Source organism: Equus asinus, chromosome 25, assembly GCF_041296235.1.
Source record: "Equus asinus isolate D_3611 breed Donkey chromosome 25, EquAss-T2T_v2, whole genome shotgun sequence".
In the NCBI taxonomy this organism is placed as follows: Eukaryota; Metazoa; Chordata; class Mammalia; order Perissodactyla; family Equidae; genus Equus; species Equus asinus.
This window is the reverse complement of record NC_091814.1, coordinates 39,952,278-39,968,470: the sequence shown is the minus strand read 5'-3', so window position 1 is coordinate 39,968,470 and position 16,193 is coordinate 39,952,278. Positions and strand designations below refer to the sequence as shown.

General features: G+C 48.0%; 1 protein-coding gene across 3 annotated transcripts in view; it reads right to left on the bottom strand.

The window, feature by feature from the left end:
• Positions 1 to 16,193, bottom strand: part of NCF2 (neutrophil cytosolic factor 2) — a 30,144-nt gene that overhangs the window by 1,715 nt on the left and 12,236 nt on the right. For all 3 annotated transcript variants that reach the window (XM_014850294.3, XM_070497711.1, XM_070497712.1), the window contains exons 4-14: positions 14,618 to 14,752; positions 13,605 to 13,712; positions 12,017 to 12,076; positions 10,551 to 10,594; positions 8,885 to 9,026; positions 8,593 to 8,661; positions 7,505 to 7,580; positions 5,768 to 5,793; positions 5,213 to 5,364; positions 4,978 to 5,089; positions 1,053 to 1,230 (exon numbers count right to left, since the gene is read on the bottom strand). In XM_014850294.3, the coding sequence (XP_014705780.1) occupies positions 1,053 to 1,230; positions 4,978 to 5,089; positions 5,213 to 5,364; positions 5,768 to 5,793; positions 7,505 to 7,580; positions 8,593 to 8,661; positions 8,885 to 9,026; positions 10,551 to 10,594; positions 12,017 to 12,076; positions 13,605 to 13,712; positions 14,618 to 14,752 (1,102 nt within the window). The remainder of the gene's footprint in view (positions 1 to 1,052; positions 1,231 to 4,977; positions 5,090 to 5,212; positions 5,365 to 5,767; positions 5,794 to 7,504; positions 7,581 to 8,592; positions 8,662 to 8,884; positions 9,027 to 10,550; positions 10,595 to 12,016; positions 12,077 to 13,604; positions 13,713 to 14,617; positions 14,753 to 16,193) is intronic.

Sequence of the window (16,193 nt, the reverse complement as noted above, 5' to 3'; positions counted from 1 at the left end):
TCGCGTTTTTACCTTATCCCTGCCCCTCCCATCCCCCCAAAAAACTGGACAGTTTAGCTGTTTGGTTGATATTGGCACTTAAAAAATAGCCCTGGGAGTTACTAAGCCCAATTCTTCCTGTTGAGTTTCCCTTCTCCCTTGTCAGGAGATGCACACCGCCAGTGCACCTGCTTCTGTGTTCCATTACTCATTTTGAGTTCATTGCCACACTCGTATACTCACCCTCTACCTCGTTAACTTTAAAATCTCCCACTCATTTCGTAATCTGATGGGTTTCTCTTAAAATTGATAATAGTCTTCATTTTTCACTACTTTGCATTGCTAACATGCAACATTTCAGCCATGTGAACAAAGCTTGTGATGGGACTCTGATTTGTTTCCAGGTAGAGAAACAAGACTGTGTCAAACCCTGAGTTAGAACAGCGCTGCTCAGTGGAGTCGGTAGCCCAGGAGCGCCTGTGAGCTTGTTAGAAATGCGGATTTGTGGCCCCCCCCAGAGCTGAGTCAGGATCGCTGGGAGCTGGCGCAAAGAATTTTATTTAACAAACTCTCCGAAGGATGCTTGGGTATACTGAACTTTGAGAAGCACTAAGTTAGAACCTCCACTTGCTATTTCAGTTTTTAATGTGTTTGGTTCCTAACAGAATCAGGAAAGTCACCAGAGACACAGAGCAATATCTGAATAGCTACTTTGAAGGCAAAATGTATCCCTTTCCCTCACTTTTGAAAAATACGTTAATTCAGAGAACTGTGGTTTGCGAAAGATAAGTATCGTATGGCTTGGTGCAAAGGCAGAATGATTAAAGCCACCTTCCATTCGGTGCCACTGAGAATGACAATCCCTTCTTCCAAAACAGCCATCTTTAATAATCAAAATGTTCTCTAAGTCTGCCATTTGTTGCTTCCCTGCCTATCAGCTGAAAACTAGGAACGAGGTTGAAATTACTGGCTAAGGTTTGGTTTGTAGGTTATTGATGTTTTCTTCTCTCTGCCCTTGAATTTATTTCTGCTAACATGTAAATAAGTCTCTATAATCCAGAAGTAGTGCTTACCCATTGATAAAACCAGGATTATGTCCCCTTCCAGAAACTCCAGGTCTTCTGGTTGGGTAGCCTCATAACTGAAGAGTGCTACCACTTGGCTCCCTTCCTTAATCTGAGGTTCTTTTGTCAGGTTATTAGCATCAGATTTTTCACTTCCCTTGGATTCATCTGGGAAGCCTTGGTCACCCTGAAATGATAAAGGGCCTGTTAGTTTTTCTAGCTTCCTGGCTGGTGAACGTTGAACATCACTGCAGGAATCAGGGAGATGTCAGTGTGGCCCCTGGGATGTGAACTCCTAAAGGCAGGTTTGTGAGCAGCGCCTAGCACGGCCCTAACACGTGCTTTATGAATACTGGATGGTCAGATAAACGAAACCAAAAGGTCGGCAGGACCACAGAGGCTTCAAATCTTACCAAAACCTACAGTAATCCTGGAAAAGGTGGAAGAGGTGCTATTGTTGCTTCTTTTCAGGCTGAGAAAGCTTGAGTCAAAAGTAAGTGACAGAACCCAAAGTCAAACCTGGGTTTCTAACTCTGAACCCAACACTCCTTCCCCAGCACCCACAATACAGGGACCTTGTTAGAAATGCACATTTTTGGATCCATCCCAAACCTATTAAATCATGAACTCCCTGCGAGTGGGGCCAGCAATCTGTGTTTTGAGAAGCAGTCTAGCTAATTCCGATACTTGCTAGAGTTTGAGAACCACTTCACAGCGCCTATGATCTTTCTAAGGCCCTGAAAAAGGCTTTACTTTTTTATGTATGTAACTACACATCTTAGTCACCATTATGGTCGCTTTTGACCCACAAATGTTGAAAAGAAGGAGAAGGATGCAGTTTCTAAAGATGTAAATCTTAAGATTTAACAAGTCAACATTAGAAAACCCTTCTAGGCTAAATGCTGTACCTAGTGTTGAAAGTTCTAGTTTCCTAATGCCGTTTGTCCCAACCTTGGCAGATCCTCTTTAGTGAGGGGTTGTTCAGTAAGGTGGAAATGGCCCTAAGGACTCCAAAGACCTAGGTCTGTCCACTCCACTGCTTAACAAGCTGTGTGTCCCTGAGCACGCAGCGTAACCTCTCTGAACCTCACTTTCCTCACCTGAAATTGAGACTAGAAGAATGAAATGAGATGATGTAGAGTAACAATAGCTGGCAATTATTGAACACTTACTCTGTAACAGTATCATTCCAAATATATATAAAAATATTTAAACGTGGTTAATAAGTGTTCCTGCGTAGAGTAGATACTTAATAAATGTTAGTTCATTTTCCTTCTCTTCCGGTAAGTGAATGAGAACATGCTGGCTCTCTGCCTCCAAGTGTAACAATGAGCTCCGAGGCTGGATTGAGTTCCAAAAAGACTGGTGGGAATTGGGGGAGACTTAGCCATGTACAGCTGCTAAGAGGGTGGAAGCTCTTTTCAAAGGACAAAAATTAACAATAATAAAAACAAAAGGCTTTTAAGTGAAGAAGTTCACACTTAGAGCTAAACTACTACTTGGCAGAAGCCTTTTAAGACAATACTGACGGGATGAGTCCAAAGACGGATGGAAAACCTAGAGGGACCTTTCGAACTTTCAGGACAGCCCCGGCACCAGCGCTTATCCTTCCCCAGGGTCCTGGGGCCTCTCCTCTCAGCCAGAGACGCCGGGGGTCTCAGCTCCAGTGACTCCACTTCCTGAAGGCAATTTTCTGAATCCTTAGATACCGCTGACCTGGGGTTTACTATGGGCCTTCCTCCAAGCCCATCCTCTTTAATTCTCCCACTCATTCCCCGCTCCACCCCCCCCCCCCAGCAAACCTTTGTCTTTTATTTGAGTGAGAGTCTACCAAAGAGACCCTTCCCCAGCTGAGCAGAAGGCCCTGCCCAGTTGTGGGGATGACGGTTTGGAGGAGGGACTCAGCCACCCACTGTGGGCCCAAGGCCTCGATGGGCTGGAATAGCTCTCCCAGTGTGGTCATTTCCATGGTCTCACATCCACTTGTGGGTGAAAAATAGCAGCTCTCCAAAGGATTCACATATGAACTGTTTCATTTGATACCCCCTAGATTGATATAACTGCAGATGGCACGGTTTAAAAATGCTACAGCAGAAAACACGGGTTAGTGGAGGAAGAACAGAAGCTCTCACAGGGACCCCGGTTAACCACGGCTTTGGTCAGCGGAGACTGCAGTCTCATTAACTCTGTGTTGGACTCTGCAGCCCCAGGACTCTGGATGGGGTGCTGATGACTCAGAGGAAGCCCACTGGCCCGCCTCGCTGAGCTCCCTGCCTGGCTCATATGCTCCATGAATCATCAGTCCAAAGCAAGACCTAATGATTTTCTCCCTGGCTCACATCATCCTAGTGCAGCAGTGTATGAAGTCTCCCATGATCTGGCCCCGTTGCCTCTCCAACCTTGTCTCCCACCACTCTCTCTGTTGTGTCCAGTAGCACTGAGCCCCTTCACTCACTATGCCGACTCTTACGGTCTTCCCTCTGTTCTCTCCATCTCTATAATGTATCCTAACCTCCACCTTGCTAATTCCTATTTACCGTTGTAAGGCTAAGCTTCCAGACAATTTCAGCATCATTTTCTCTAGGGACTGCTGACTTGTCCCACTTCCCTCTAGCACTTTGGGGTGAGATACCCTCCCATGTGCTTACACGACACAGTATGCCAGTTGTGCATCTCCATCGCTTAAGATATGCTTCGTAATCATCTGTTTGCCCTTGTCTTCTCCCCCAGAAGGGCCTGTGTCTTACTAGTTTTTCAATTTCCAATGGCTATCTAGAGACCAGTAAGTGCTCAGCAAATGTTTGTTGAAGAATAAATGTCACTAGACAAACACTGGAAACATCCCAAACGTCCACCAAGAGGTGAGTGAATAAGCAAACTGAGGTATCCATACAATGAAATACCATTTAGCAATAAAAAGAAATGGACTATTAAAACACAAAAGAATATATATACATATATATATATGTTCTGTACAATCCACTTATATGAAGTTACATAAAAGGCAAACAAAAATGTGTGTTGACAGAAAACCAATGGTTTTCAGGGGCCATGGTTGTGGGAGAGAATTAACATCAACAACAACAAAAAGAAACGGCAACTTTTCCCTTGGAGACTAAGGGACAAGGTCCAAGAGTGTTCCCTTGTAGCTACTACTTCTAGCCTCTAGAGTTGCTCTTGACTCCCTTTATTCTTACAGGAAAGTCAGTTAACTTTTCTAGACCTCAGGGCCTGTAGATAACCTGCCCTTGTACGGTCAGCACAGCGAGGTGTTCAAGAATATGGGCAGGCTCTGGAGTCACGATGCCCGCCTGAGCCCTGGCTCCACTCTGACCGGCTGTGTAATCTTGGTCAAGTTGACTCTCTTTGCCTTGTTACCTAAATTATAAAATGGGATAACAATACCTACCTCCTAGAGTTATGGGGTTCATAAACGTTAACACACAGAGTGCGCTTAGCACAGTATCTGGCACGTGGGAGGTTCTCAATAGATGCTTGCTCTTGGCAGAAGGTTGTATATCCAAATCATCTCTGTGAGATAAACGCTCACTATTTTCTTTCACTCTGACGTGCTCTCTCCAAAGGAAACTTCTGGTGAAGAATGACTATGAGCTTAGCCTCAAGCTATGACTTCATTCCAACCTTGCTTGGGCCCAACCTTGAAACAATTAAGGGTGGCAGCAGATGGAAGGGACTCGGAGCTTTCTGTGGGCTCCTGGGCCTGCTCTGCTCTTGTGGGAAACCCTCTCCTGGCTGCAACCAGGGTGAGGATGCAGACGAAAGGGAGGCAGAGCTGCGGATGGTTACCCATGTATCCCCAACACCAAGCACAATGCCAGGCCCACAGAAGGTGCAGGATGAATGTTGAATGGTTGTGGAGGAAGCGGCCCAATTGAAACATGACCTTAGGTGCCCTTGAGTTCACTGCACTCACCACTGTGTTCTCACACCATAGGGTCAAGCAGTAGTTTTTCACTTGGCCCCAGGCAGCCTTCATGTTCTCTTGTGAAAGGGGCACCAGCTCATTGCTGTCCCTAGGCCGATAGCTGGGTAGAGATAATAGGAACTGAATCAGAGAACATCGGTACAGAACCATCCTCCTCTTCTGTCCTCCAGGCCAGCACCAGATCCCCAGCTGTACCCCCAACTGCTGCCTGCATGGAGCTCACCTCAGCTTAGTGTGTTCTGGCAGGAGTTCCAGTTTCTTAGACACCATGTCCCGCACCTGGCTGTAGGGGAGCCCAGGCTCCGTCTCCATGACCACTGTGTATTTGTAGTGCACCTTCAGCGTGTAGGGCCTGGGGACACTGATCTTTACTTCCTGAGGGGAGAGGAAGAAGAGGGAACTTGTGAGTGTCTGAGGCTTCCTCTTAGCAGCATCCTGGATCATGAGGAGTACTCTGTGTAGCAGGGAGAAGGCCAGTAAGTAACTGGTTTCACGGTAACATGAAGGGCTTTCAGAGGTCCTCCATACTCAACTGTTGCTTGGATAGGAATTTCTACTGAGTGAGCTCTGGCCCACCAGCTGTGAGCTAGTAGGAAATGTGGGTCTGGCCGGGAGCGGGGGGAGAGGGTCCCTAGCCCATGGACTGTGTACATATGGTGACAACTGGTCTGCCCTTCCTTTGGGACTCTTTCTATAATCCAGGGAGACATGCCCATGGTGACAACCTAAGCTCTTCCATTCTCTACCACTTGAAGTAGTACAAGAAAAAAACTGTTACCTTGGGCTCTTCTTTTTCCTTCTGACCTAAATGGAGAAAGTAAGGAGTAAAACAAAAGAAGATGATGAATGAACACTCTTCACCAGCCCCTGCCACACACAGAATGAAACCTCTTAGCACAGGGCACCCAACTTCTTACCCTTTAATCTCTGGGGTGATTACTAACTTTCATAAACTGTGGAGGATATCTCACCCTGGCAAAATGTGAAGGCCAAAACCCTGAACGCACAAATGAACCCAGCCTCTGCTTCTGGGGAGCAGGTAGGTAATTATCAGAGGACCACCATATCCTCCTCAACCCATAGGGTTAGCAGAGATCCCAAAGGTCAGTCAGGGCTCTGTAGCAATGGAAAGCAGGCAGTGCGAGATGAGCCAACAAGCCACAAGGAGAAATATCAGAGCCATTTATTTTAACTTTGTCCTTTATTTTTGTGTATGTTTTCTAATATACATAATATGTTAATATAGCAGGATGCATATAATTTATATAAAAGTATTCATAAAGATATTCACTACATGGGGGTGCACGATCAAAAAAACCCACTGATCTCAAACTCAGCTGATCATCAGAATCACTTGGGAAGTCTTTTCTAGAAATGCAGATTCCTAAGCCCAATTCCAGTCCTGAAAAATCAGAATCAAAGGTCTAGGAATCTACAGTCTAAAAGTCTTCCTAAATTAATATGTGATACTTGATGGGCCCCTAGATAGAAAAGATAAAAACAAAAAAGCTATCAAGGACATTTTGGGGGGGGGAATTAGAGAAATTTGAATATGAAATATACATTCTATAATATTATATTAATGTTAAATGTCCTAGATATAACAATTGTATTGTGGTTATGCAGAAGAATGTCCTTGTTCTTAGGAGATACAGGCTGAGGCGTAGGGTGAAGTGTCATGAGTCTGGAACTTACTTTCAAGTGGCTGAGCCACTTGAAAAAGAATTTATAGAGAGAGAGGAACAGGGCAAATGCATGGTACAAAATGTTAACAATTGGTGAGTTTAGATGAAGGTATTCTGGTGTTTATTATACTATACTTTCGACTTTTCTGTAGGTTTGACATTTTTCAAAATAAAAATGAGGGTGGGGAACATCCCAAGTGATTCTGATGATCAGGTGGGCATGACAATCATCGATCTAGGATCTGGACAAACCACCTGTTCAATGCATCTCTACCAAGCCCTTATTCGGAATCTCCTTCAACTGCCTTAGTGAAAAGCCAATTACTTCCCAAGGCAGCCCTCTCCACACATCAGGAGACAGGAGAGCCTTTCTTCCCCTTGGTTCTTCGTTCATCCCTGAGGGTCTGCACAGCAGTTTCTTTTCCAGATAGAGCCCCTCAGACATTTGAAAAGAGCCACTCCACCCGCTCTGAGGTAAACTTGTGCAATTACTTCAACCTCTCCTCATGGGACTTGGGTTCACTACTTGACGACGGAGGGGTTTGGTGACTTCTTGAGTTGGCACAGTCACCGGCCTCCAGAAATCAGCTACTTCACCCTAGTCCCATGAGTGTTCTGGAGCAGGTAGAGAGAAAGGGCATCTATTTTCTATGTTGTGGGTGGGTGGTGCAGGAGAGAGGGGGCTCTGGGGCTGCGTGGTCATAAGCTGAGTGGCATGCTGGGAGAAGAAACAGAAATTTCCTGGAAGGCTAGGAGAGCAACTCTCCATCAGGAAGCAGCCTGGAGCTCTCCTGCGCCCAGGCCTAGGATGTTGCTCCAGGGACACTAACCTGGTGTTGACTGGGGTCTTCCAGGAGCACCGGAACTGGGAGGAGCTGGAATATCGGACTCTGGGGAAGTTTCCTCCTGGAGGTGACAGGAAGAGACGGTGAGAACCTTCATGCAGACAGTACTTAGGCAAGGGTAGGAGTGGGGGGGTGGGGGGGGGGAGACTCTGCAGACCTCCATGGAAAGGAGCCAGATGCAAATGACTTCCTAAAAGTTGGAGTGGTGGTGACATTCAGGGGAGACTAAGGGAAGTGTTGGTTAAAAGGGGAGGCAGGGTTGGCCTGGTGAAAACAAATCACAGTAGAAATGAGAATCCTAAGCCACACCCAGAAGGCCCCTGCTGCCTAATCACCCCTTTCAGGCACGCTGGGACTCCAGTGGAGATGGGGTAGGCCCCTGAGCTCTTGTCTTAGCTCACCCTCTCACTCCACATCTTGCTCCTTCAAAGGAAAATTTCTACTTCTCATTTGTATGACATTTAAAACTTTTCAAGTCATCTAGATATAGTGACTGATCAGGGAGGGCCAAAACACAGAGGACAACTGGTTGCAGCCTAGAGAGAGACAGGTTCCACTGCCATCAGACATCAACATGTCTCCTCAAATCCAACAAAGACCTCTCAGCAGCGAAGGGCAGGCCTTTGAGGGGTGATGGAGGGGGTGGTAGCAGCTTCAGAAGCAGTGGCTGGTAAGCTCTCCTCTGATTCAGTGCTCTAAAGGAGACCTCAATTTTTCATGGTATTTCACCAGCCAACACATTGACTATTCTTCTTTGGAGTAAAGAATACACATCTGGGAAGACCTAACCTTCATATACTATAGGCTTTGGTCAAGTCACCCCGGTCCAGGAAGAATCATAGAGGTGGGTGGGCCCAATAGGTCCTGCTGATGCATCCACTCAGCACATCTGGGCTTTTCCTTCATCCCCAGGTTCAGCTCTGGACAGCTAGTGCCAACTTAAGGCAGGTCCGGGACTAGGGAATCTTTCTTCAGTGATTATGACAGTGCCTCTTTCATACTGCTCTTCTCCCCTCCGTGGAGAGATCTGTCTATGCGGGAGGGAAATGGGTCAGGCCTTGGTATTACATTACCTGCGACTGCTGTTGAGGATGGATCCACAGCTCAACTGGTTCAAGGTAGTTGCAGGGAACAAGCCCCTTCTGCAGTGCAACGTCACGGAATCAGAACGGGGAAAATAAAGATGTGCTCATCAGTACCCACACCATAGAACAGCCCAGAGACATGGGGGAGGGATGGGTGTACAGCCCAAAGGAAGTAGCTGGTCTGCAAATAGGGTAGCAGATACTGCTCCTCAGAAAACTCTGCCATCTGCATCTGCCATCTCCCGTGTCCAAAAACACCACCCCCTGGTCCTCTGAATACCTGCCCGTTGAACATGACGGTAGCCCAGTTATCATTGCCCTTCTTCAAGACAAAGACGATGTTCCCCGGCATGACCTGGAGCTCCTCTGGTGTCTTAGGCACAAACCCAAACAGCACACGGTGAGCTTCCCCTTCCAGAGCCCTGCAGGAGGTGGACACAAGATCCTGTCCTCTGTCTAGCCTGGACCGCCTCCCCTCCCATGGCACTAAGGGACAAGCACAGTGGACTTGGAGCCAGGAGACAAGCTCCAGGCTCCCTCTAACTCCACATCTAACTGCCTATGTGACCCTGAGCAGGGTGCTTGCCTGCCCAGGCCCCCAAGAGGACTAGGTAGGAAACTGCACACAAACGTGCCCCGTAACCATAAGTGCAGTGGGTCAAAAATAAACAGAACAAAACAACACTAGACAACAAGGCCTCGCAATGCTTGCCCTCTCTTCCCTTCTGAGCAGGAAGGTCCCTGGGTGTGCTTGGTCAGCTCCCAAGTCTGAGCTGGGTTGGATCAGGTGCGTGTGGCAAAGGGACGGGTATAAGGTGGAAGAGAGGTGAGAGCCAGCTGGGTGCAGAAGGTGAATGGGGAGTAGGGAGGAGAAATCACCCAGAGCCAGCGTATCAGGCACATGGGGGAGAGGATGAGAAGCAGAGCCGGGCTGGGAGGAGGATGGGGGATGTGTAAAGAGGTGCCGAGCCTGCCTTGCCGCTGTTATGCAGTGTCATTTCCCCTTTACCACTTCCTCAAGACCGACAGCTCTTCAGGGCTCTGGGATGTCCCATTTGTGCCACTTTGGAATGTGTAACTGAGAGGCTGGCCTGGAGGCCCCCTGTCACGCTGACTTCCACGCTCGCTCCCTCCACCCACTCTGGGCCTGCTGGTGGGTTCCCTGTCACGCTTCCCTTTGTTACTTTCCCTCAGCCCTTCTTTTTGTTTCCAAACCTCGTGTCTGTTTACGTAGGGGATACAGACTCCTCCAGCAGACAGACAGTTTAGGAATGAGCTAATCAGCCCCCTCATTTTTATATTTGCTTTGGTACTTTCTTCACTGTTTTTAAACCTTCTTTATTAGGTGGGGCTTGCTTCCTTACTTAGAGGAAATTTGTCAGAAAGCTGTAGGTTATGCCATCCTTTGTTTCTCTTCTTACAGAAGAATGACTTCTTTCTCGAATCCTTCCTCTTTCTTCAAAAAACCTGTGCCCATAGGGACTGACAAACGCCCACACAGGAGAGGAGCCACCATTCTAGCTTCTCACTCTGCTCGCCTGACACCAGGGAGCTCCAGCTGCCCCTCCTCTGAGGGGCCTGCAGTAGGTTCGAAATGTCTCTCCAACCAGAGGCCAGTGCTCTGAACACAAGGGGCTGTGTTCATGGGACGCCGCTGGACTTCAGCAACAGTCCCTCATTATAGGAGTGACTGTGCATGTTGACCTGGGGACACAAGGACACCACGTAGATGTGGCCAGGCCCCCATGGTCAGTCCTACCACAGTCAAGACTCCCACCCCCATGCTGTCACTCCATTCTAACCTTGAAAGCAGAAGGAGCCCACACGCTAGGCTACATCACAGAAGGTTTAGACCCTGACCCCAGCTTCATCTTCTCAGCCGCTGTATGGCAGCAGTTCAGGCTTGGAGCTTGGATATTCCACGTATCGACCGAAATCTAACTCACCTGAAGCTCTCTGGGGTTTTGGGTCTGGGCGGAGGCTCAGCTGCCTATCGAACATTCAGGAGAAATGAAGAAGGGAAGGAGGGGGAGAGAGAACAGACTGTTAGTGGTAATTTGAGACTCCTTCCAGACCAGAAAATCAAAGAATGCATTGCTGGCTCCATCAGAACACAGCCTAGGGAGAGGGCGCAGTGCACCCTGACTAAACACTGGAAAATAACATCTCCCACCAGCTCCCTGGGTACAGGTTTCACCAGCACAGCAATCCATCTGGAGCCAGACCTGGTTTCTGGAGAAGTTTAGCTGTCACAGAGCAACATGGCGTCACAAGGGTGCTTTTGACCTTGAACTCCATCCCTTTCCTGGGACAGTTTCCAAAAGCTCTGTTCTATAATTAATGTCTGCTATATCACATGACACTTGTGGGTATTTAAAATCCACTCAAGATCCACTGACCAGGCAAGAATCTGCTTTCAATGTCTGTTCCCTGTTCTACGCTGACCACCATGGAGTCTAGTCATCTGGGCTTCTTCCCCCTCTTGGAGTTCTCTGGCTGCTCTGAAGCCCCAGGGACCTCTGCAAGGCTTTATTTGACTTTATTGTGAAGAAGGAGATCAAAGAATCTCGAATCTCCTTCTAACCCCCTTTGTTCTTCTCACCCTCCAGAGCCCCAGCCTTGGTCTCATTCTAGGCCAGCAGTCATGGTTCTCACCTGACAGACCATCAGCACCGCTCTCGGAAGTGACCAGGTGTGTGCAGACTGCAGTGGAGGCGCCACACTCGGAAAACCCTCCCTCTGCTGGGGCTGACCCACGTCCTTGCTCATCATAGCTCTATTGCAACAGAGCTCGAATTTTCCTCAGCCTGTCTAACCCGCTCCCCTTCACAAGGAAGCTCTGCCTTTGCATTTCTAGACCCACTGTCATCCAGTCCACCTGGGACCATCTCTCTGAGCCCAGCTTGGGTGGAAAAATGGTTCACTCTGGGCATCCTGCCTGTGTTCCCAGGGGAATCCTCTGCCCCAGGCAGATGGATGGAGCCAGGAGAGCCCAGGGCCTCAGGCCCCAGGCCACATGGGAGTCCCCTGCTAGCCCCTGTGTCCCAGAAGAGGCATTGTTAAAAAGTCTTCCATAGCTTGCGTTTCAATTTTCTGAGAGAATAGTCAAGGCTTCAGTAGAGACAATCAACAGAAGCTCTCTTAGAACTTAGAGAAGTGAAGACTGGAATTTGAGGGGAAGCAAGAGGGCTAGTCTCTGAGGACTAGAGGTTAAACCTAAAACTGCCTTCTTCCCTACCAGTCCTGGGCCCTGTGACTGAGGACGGTCAGGCAGATCCCTCGGCAGCATTGAGAGGTCAGTTGAAGGAGCCCTTAAAATGAGGCAGGTGGTGCGGCACCAATATCCTCCCCAGTTGGATGTTTCACAGAGAGCTCTGGAGACCAGGATCCATGGAGAACAGGACTGTCTCACCTGTGGCTGCAGAGGGGCAAACCCCGAGAAACTGTCTTGATCCACCACAGATGCCACGACCTGAAATCGAGGAAGGAGGGCGTGAGGGTTCTGCCGGCACTGTTTCTTCACCCTTCTGGGGTTTCCCCAAGATTCCCTCCTTTCTCACACCCTAGATCCATTCTCACTGACGTCTGGTTCCAGAAGTGGACAGTGGCTAAGGATTGGATGCTGACCCTCTGAGTTAGAAGTTCCAGCCACTGAAGAAACTAGTTCCCTCCCCACCCCCGCTACTCCAGCAGGCTCTCTCTGTATATTTTTTTTTTCTGAATTTTTTATTCAGGTGAAGTTCACATAATATAAAATTAACCGTTTTCAAGTGAACAATGCAGTGATATTTAGTACAATCACAATGCTATGCAACCACCACCTCTATCTAGTTCCAAGACATCTTCATCACCCCAAAAGAAGACACCATACCCATTAAGCAGTTAGTCCACATGTCCCCTCCTCTTGGCACCTGGCAATCACTAGTTTGCTTTCTATTTTTGTACATTTACCTATTATAAATATTTCATACAAATGGAGTTATATAACGTGTGGGTTTCTCATCTGGCTTCTTTCACACAGGGTGATGTTTTCAAAGTTGATCCATGTTTTAACTTGTATCGGTACTTCGTTCCTTTTTATGGCTGAGTAATATTCCATTGTCTGGCCATAACACATTTTGTTTATCCATTCACCAATTGATGGACAGTGGGGTGTTTCCACTAACCCAGGCTCTCTGGAACTCTCTTGAACTACTGTGCCACAACCAGCTATCTTGTCAGTAGGCGACTTCAGCCCTACTAATGTGTCAGAGTCAAGTGCAGTTTGGGAAGAGGACTATTGACTCATTTTGGATAATTTCTGAGAGAATTTGAGACCCAGATTCAGAAAGAGTCCAGTTTAAGAAGAAGTCTAGGGGCTGGCCTGGTGGCTCAGCGGTTAAGTTCGCATGTTCCGCTTTGGCAGCCCGGGGTTTGCCGGTTCAGATCCCACATATGGACATGGCACGGCTTGGCAAAGCCATGCTGTGGAGGCATCCCACATAAAAAAAAAAGTAGAGGAAGATGGGCACAGATGCTAGCTCAGGGACAGTCTTCCTCAGCAAAAAGAGGAGGATTGGCAGCAGTTAGCTCAGGGCTAATCTTCCTCAAAAAAAAAAAAATAAAGAAGTCTAATCATTGGCTGTGGAAGTGAGACTACAAGGAGCATTAAGCCAAGAGGATGCCATGTTGGTCCATTTCCCTAACAGGTTCTCTCCACATTAGTGCACCTTGTAGTCATTTTCTTTCCACTGGTTCAGACCCCAGGACTCAGCACCTGTGAGTAACCCTGGGGCTCTCACCCCGGGTCAGGTTGGAAGGGAGGAATGAGAGGAGCCTGGAGAAAATAAACTAGCAGCATTTGCTCACCTTTCAGCAAGACCTCCACACTGTAAACCATCTCTCGCTGTCAACCAGACCACAACCCCAGGTGGGTGCCCTGTTCCCAACAGTCCCTTTCCCCTTGCTCCACGTGGCCCAGGCCATGGGAGACTCAGGGGAAGCTGAGAGGTCCCACTTACCGTCGCCTTGCCCAGGTAATCCTTCTTGGCCAGCTGAGCCACCTGCTTCTCATTTGGTCGAAACAACCTGCCCACAGGGATCACCACCGGCTCGTACAGCTTCTGTTTCTATAACACAGAGAGCAGAGTATTTCCTCACTTGTGAAATGGGGGTTACGATGCCTTACTTGCCTCCCTCACTGAACAGATGCAAGGATCCATCAAGATAATCTCACGACAGTATTTTTTCAAAATTTGTAAGGACTGAACGTGTTACTATTTCCGGGTATCCAAGGTAGGAACAGTTGGTTTCAATTTCATCTTATAATGAGAGGCTGTGTGGACGTCTGTCAGTGTTATTTGCCCACCCCCTCTTTTCCTGGGGAGGCACCCCTCTTCCTCTCTGTGTGGCCTGGGTGGGGCTGTCACTCACAGCACAGGAGGTACCACAACCACAAGGGTGGCCCAGGACCCAAGCAAGGCCCATGACAGTGCTCTCTTGGGATTGCTGTCTGCTTACATGGACAGACATACAAAGACTGACTTGAGCCCCCTTGTTCCTGGTGTTTTAAAAACCTTATTTAAAACTAGCGTCATCATCCCAAATGTGCTCAGACAAACAGGGGATAATTTTCACCATTCGTTCACATAACCAATACATTTTTGCTGAGAGCCCGTCATGTGCTTGGCACTGTGCCATGCTGCTGCGAGGACTCAGTGCTGAGCAAGCCGGCATAGCTTCCCCCTCACGTGCCCGGTTCCAGCCTCCAGCCTCCCGCGTCCCCTGTGCTGCCAAGGAACCCCACTCAGCGGGCGACGTGAGGCGGGGCTCTGCTGTCCCAAACTCTGGGCCTCGGCTTCTAGGCACTTCCAGATTCAAGACGGCATATGGAACTATACCCCAAGACCAGCGTTACCCAGAGCTCAGAGAAAGTCAAAGCACGACTTTCATGGTTTCTCAATCCATATGTCCACTGAAACAAATAAAAATCCGATGAAACCCTTTCCCCGGCCCATATCACCAGCACACTTACCCAGACACATTCCATGGCTTTGTCAATTTTGGAATGTCTGGGCTCCGACTTCATGCTCGAAGCCAATGCTAAATGTTCTTCAGCCTTTTTCCATTCCTCCTTCTTGGCATACATGAAAGCAATATTATATAACACCTAGAAAAGCACAGACCACAACATAAAACTTGCGGCTGCTCCAAATCTAAGAACCGAGGAACAGCTTGCATGTGTGCTCCTGGAGTGTCGCCTGCCGACATTTCTCCCTTTCCCAGCTGTCCTGGGAATATCTAAAATATAATACAATCCATCTTGCTACCCAGTTATGTCCAGCACAAGGATGGTATTAAGACAACAGCATGTAACGCATAAATCCAATATCGTGTGCATTCTTTCAACAACCAGGTCGGTCAGGAGAAGACAAGAACTATTGTGTTGTTTTAGTATCAAGAAGAGTGACGTGCTCAAGGACCCTTGAAGAGTTGTGAATAAAATACACATATGTGGCCTCCAAGACAAGCTCCTGCCACTGAGCCTAGGCTGAAAGACTGGACAAGGGTAGGGTGGCGAGAAAGAAAGTTCCAGATGCATTGTCCTGCACCAGCACCAACAGAACCCTGCCCAGAACACAGGAGGAACAAGACTGTGATATAGTCATATGGGCATGAGGAAAGCTCGTGGGCAAAAGTCCAGTGCACGTGGAGAGACTTGACACAAAGCCAGGGCGGCACTTCACCTGGAGGAAGGAAGTGGCACTTTCACCAATAGTCCTAATTTTCCAGGTCTTGAGTTGGGTGGTAGGTTCATGAGTGTTTGTTTTATTATTATACTTCACAACTCACACATAGAAGCAAATAATCGTTTGGTGCCTCAGCAAGATAAGAAAAACCACTTGACTAAATGAAGTAAAAAGGACTCTCAAGCAAAGATGAAAAAGCAACAGAGAGCAGAAGAAAATCAAGATGGCAACAAACAAAAAGGGTTCACTTTCCTTCCTTCCCTTTTTTTTTTTTTTTTTTTTGGCGAGGAAGATTGGCCCTGAGCTAATATCTATGCTGATCTTCCTCTATTTTGTATGTGGGAGGCTGCCACAGCATGGCTTGATGAGTGGTGTGTAGGTATGTGACCAGGATCCAAACCTGTGAACCCTGGATTGCCAAAGCAGAGCACACAAACTTAATTACCATGCCACCAGGCCGGCCTGCACTTTCCTTCTTTTTAACAACAGTGCAGCGGGTTCTGAGGGCTCCCTGCGCCATGTGTGAAGAATGAGCTGAACAGCCAGGAGTTGCTGCAAGATTTTCACAGCTGAAAGTTACATGCATCACAGCCGGAAGCCCTGGGTGCAGTGGGGCCTGTTGCCAGGGCCTCAGAGAGGGGATATTGAGGCCCAGCTAGAGAAGGGCACTGTTGGTCTTCCAAGCTGTAACACGCAGAGGCGGTACAGTGGAGGGGTGAACAGCACAGGTACCTCAGGGCTATTTTCTAGTATGTGGCCCCAGTTTCATTGTAAAATAGTGACAATAACGTTTCCTGCCTCTAGATGGTTGTAAGAAATCAATGAAATCATTCACACAAAGCACGGAGTTCAGTTGTGTGG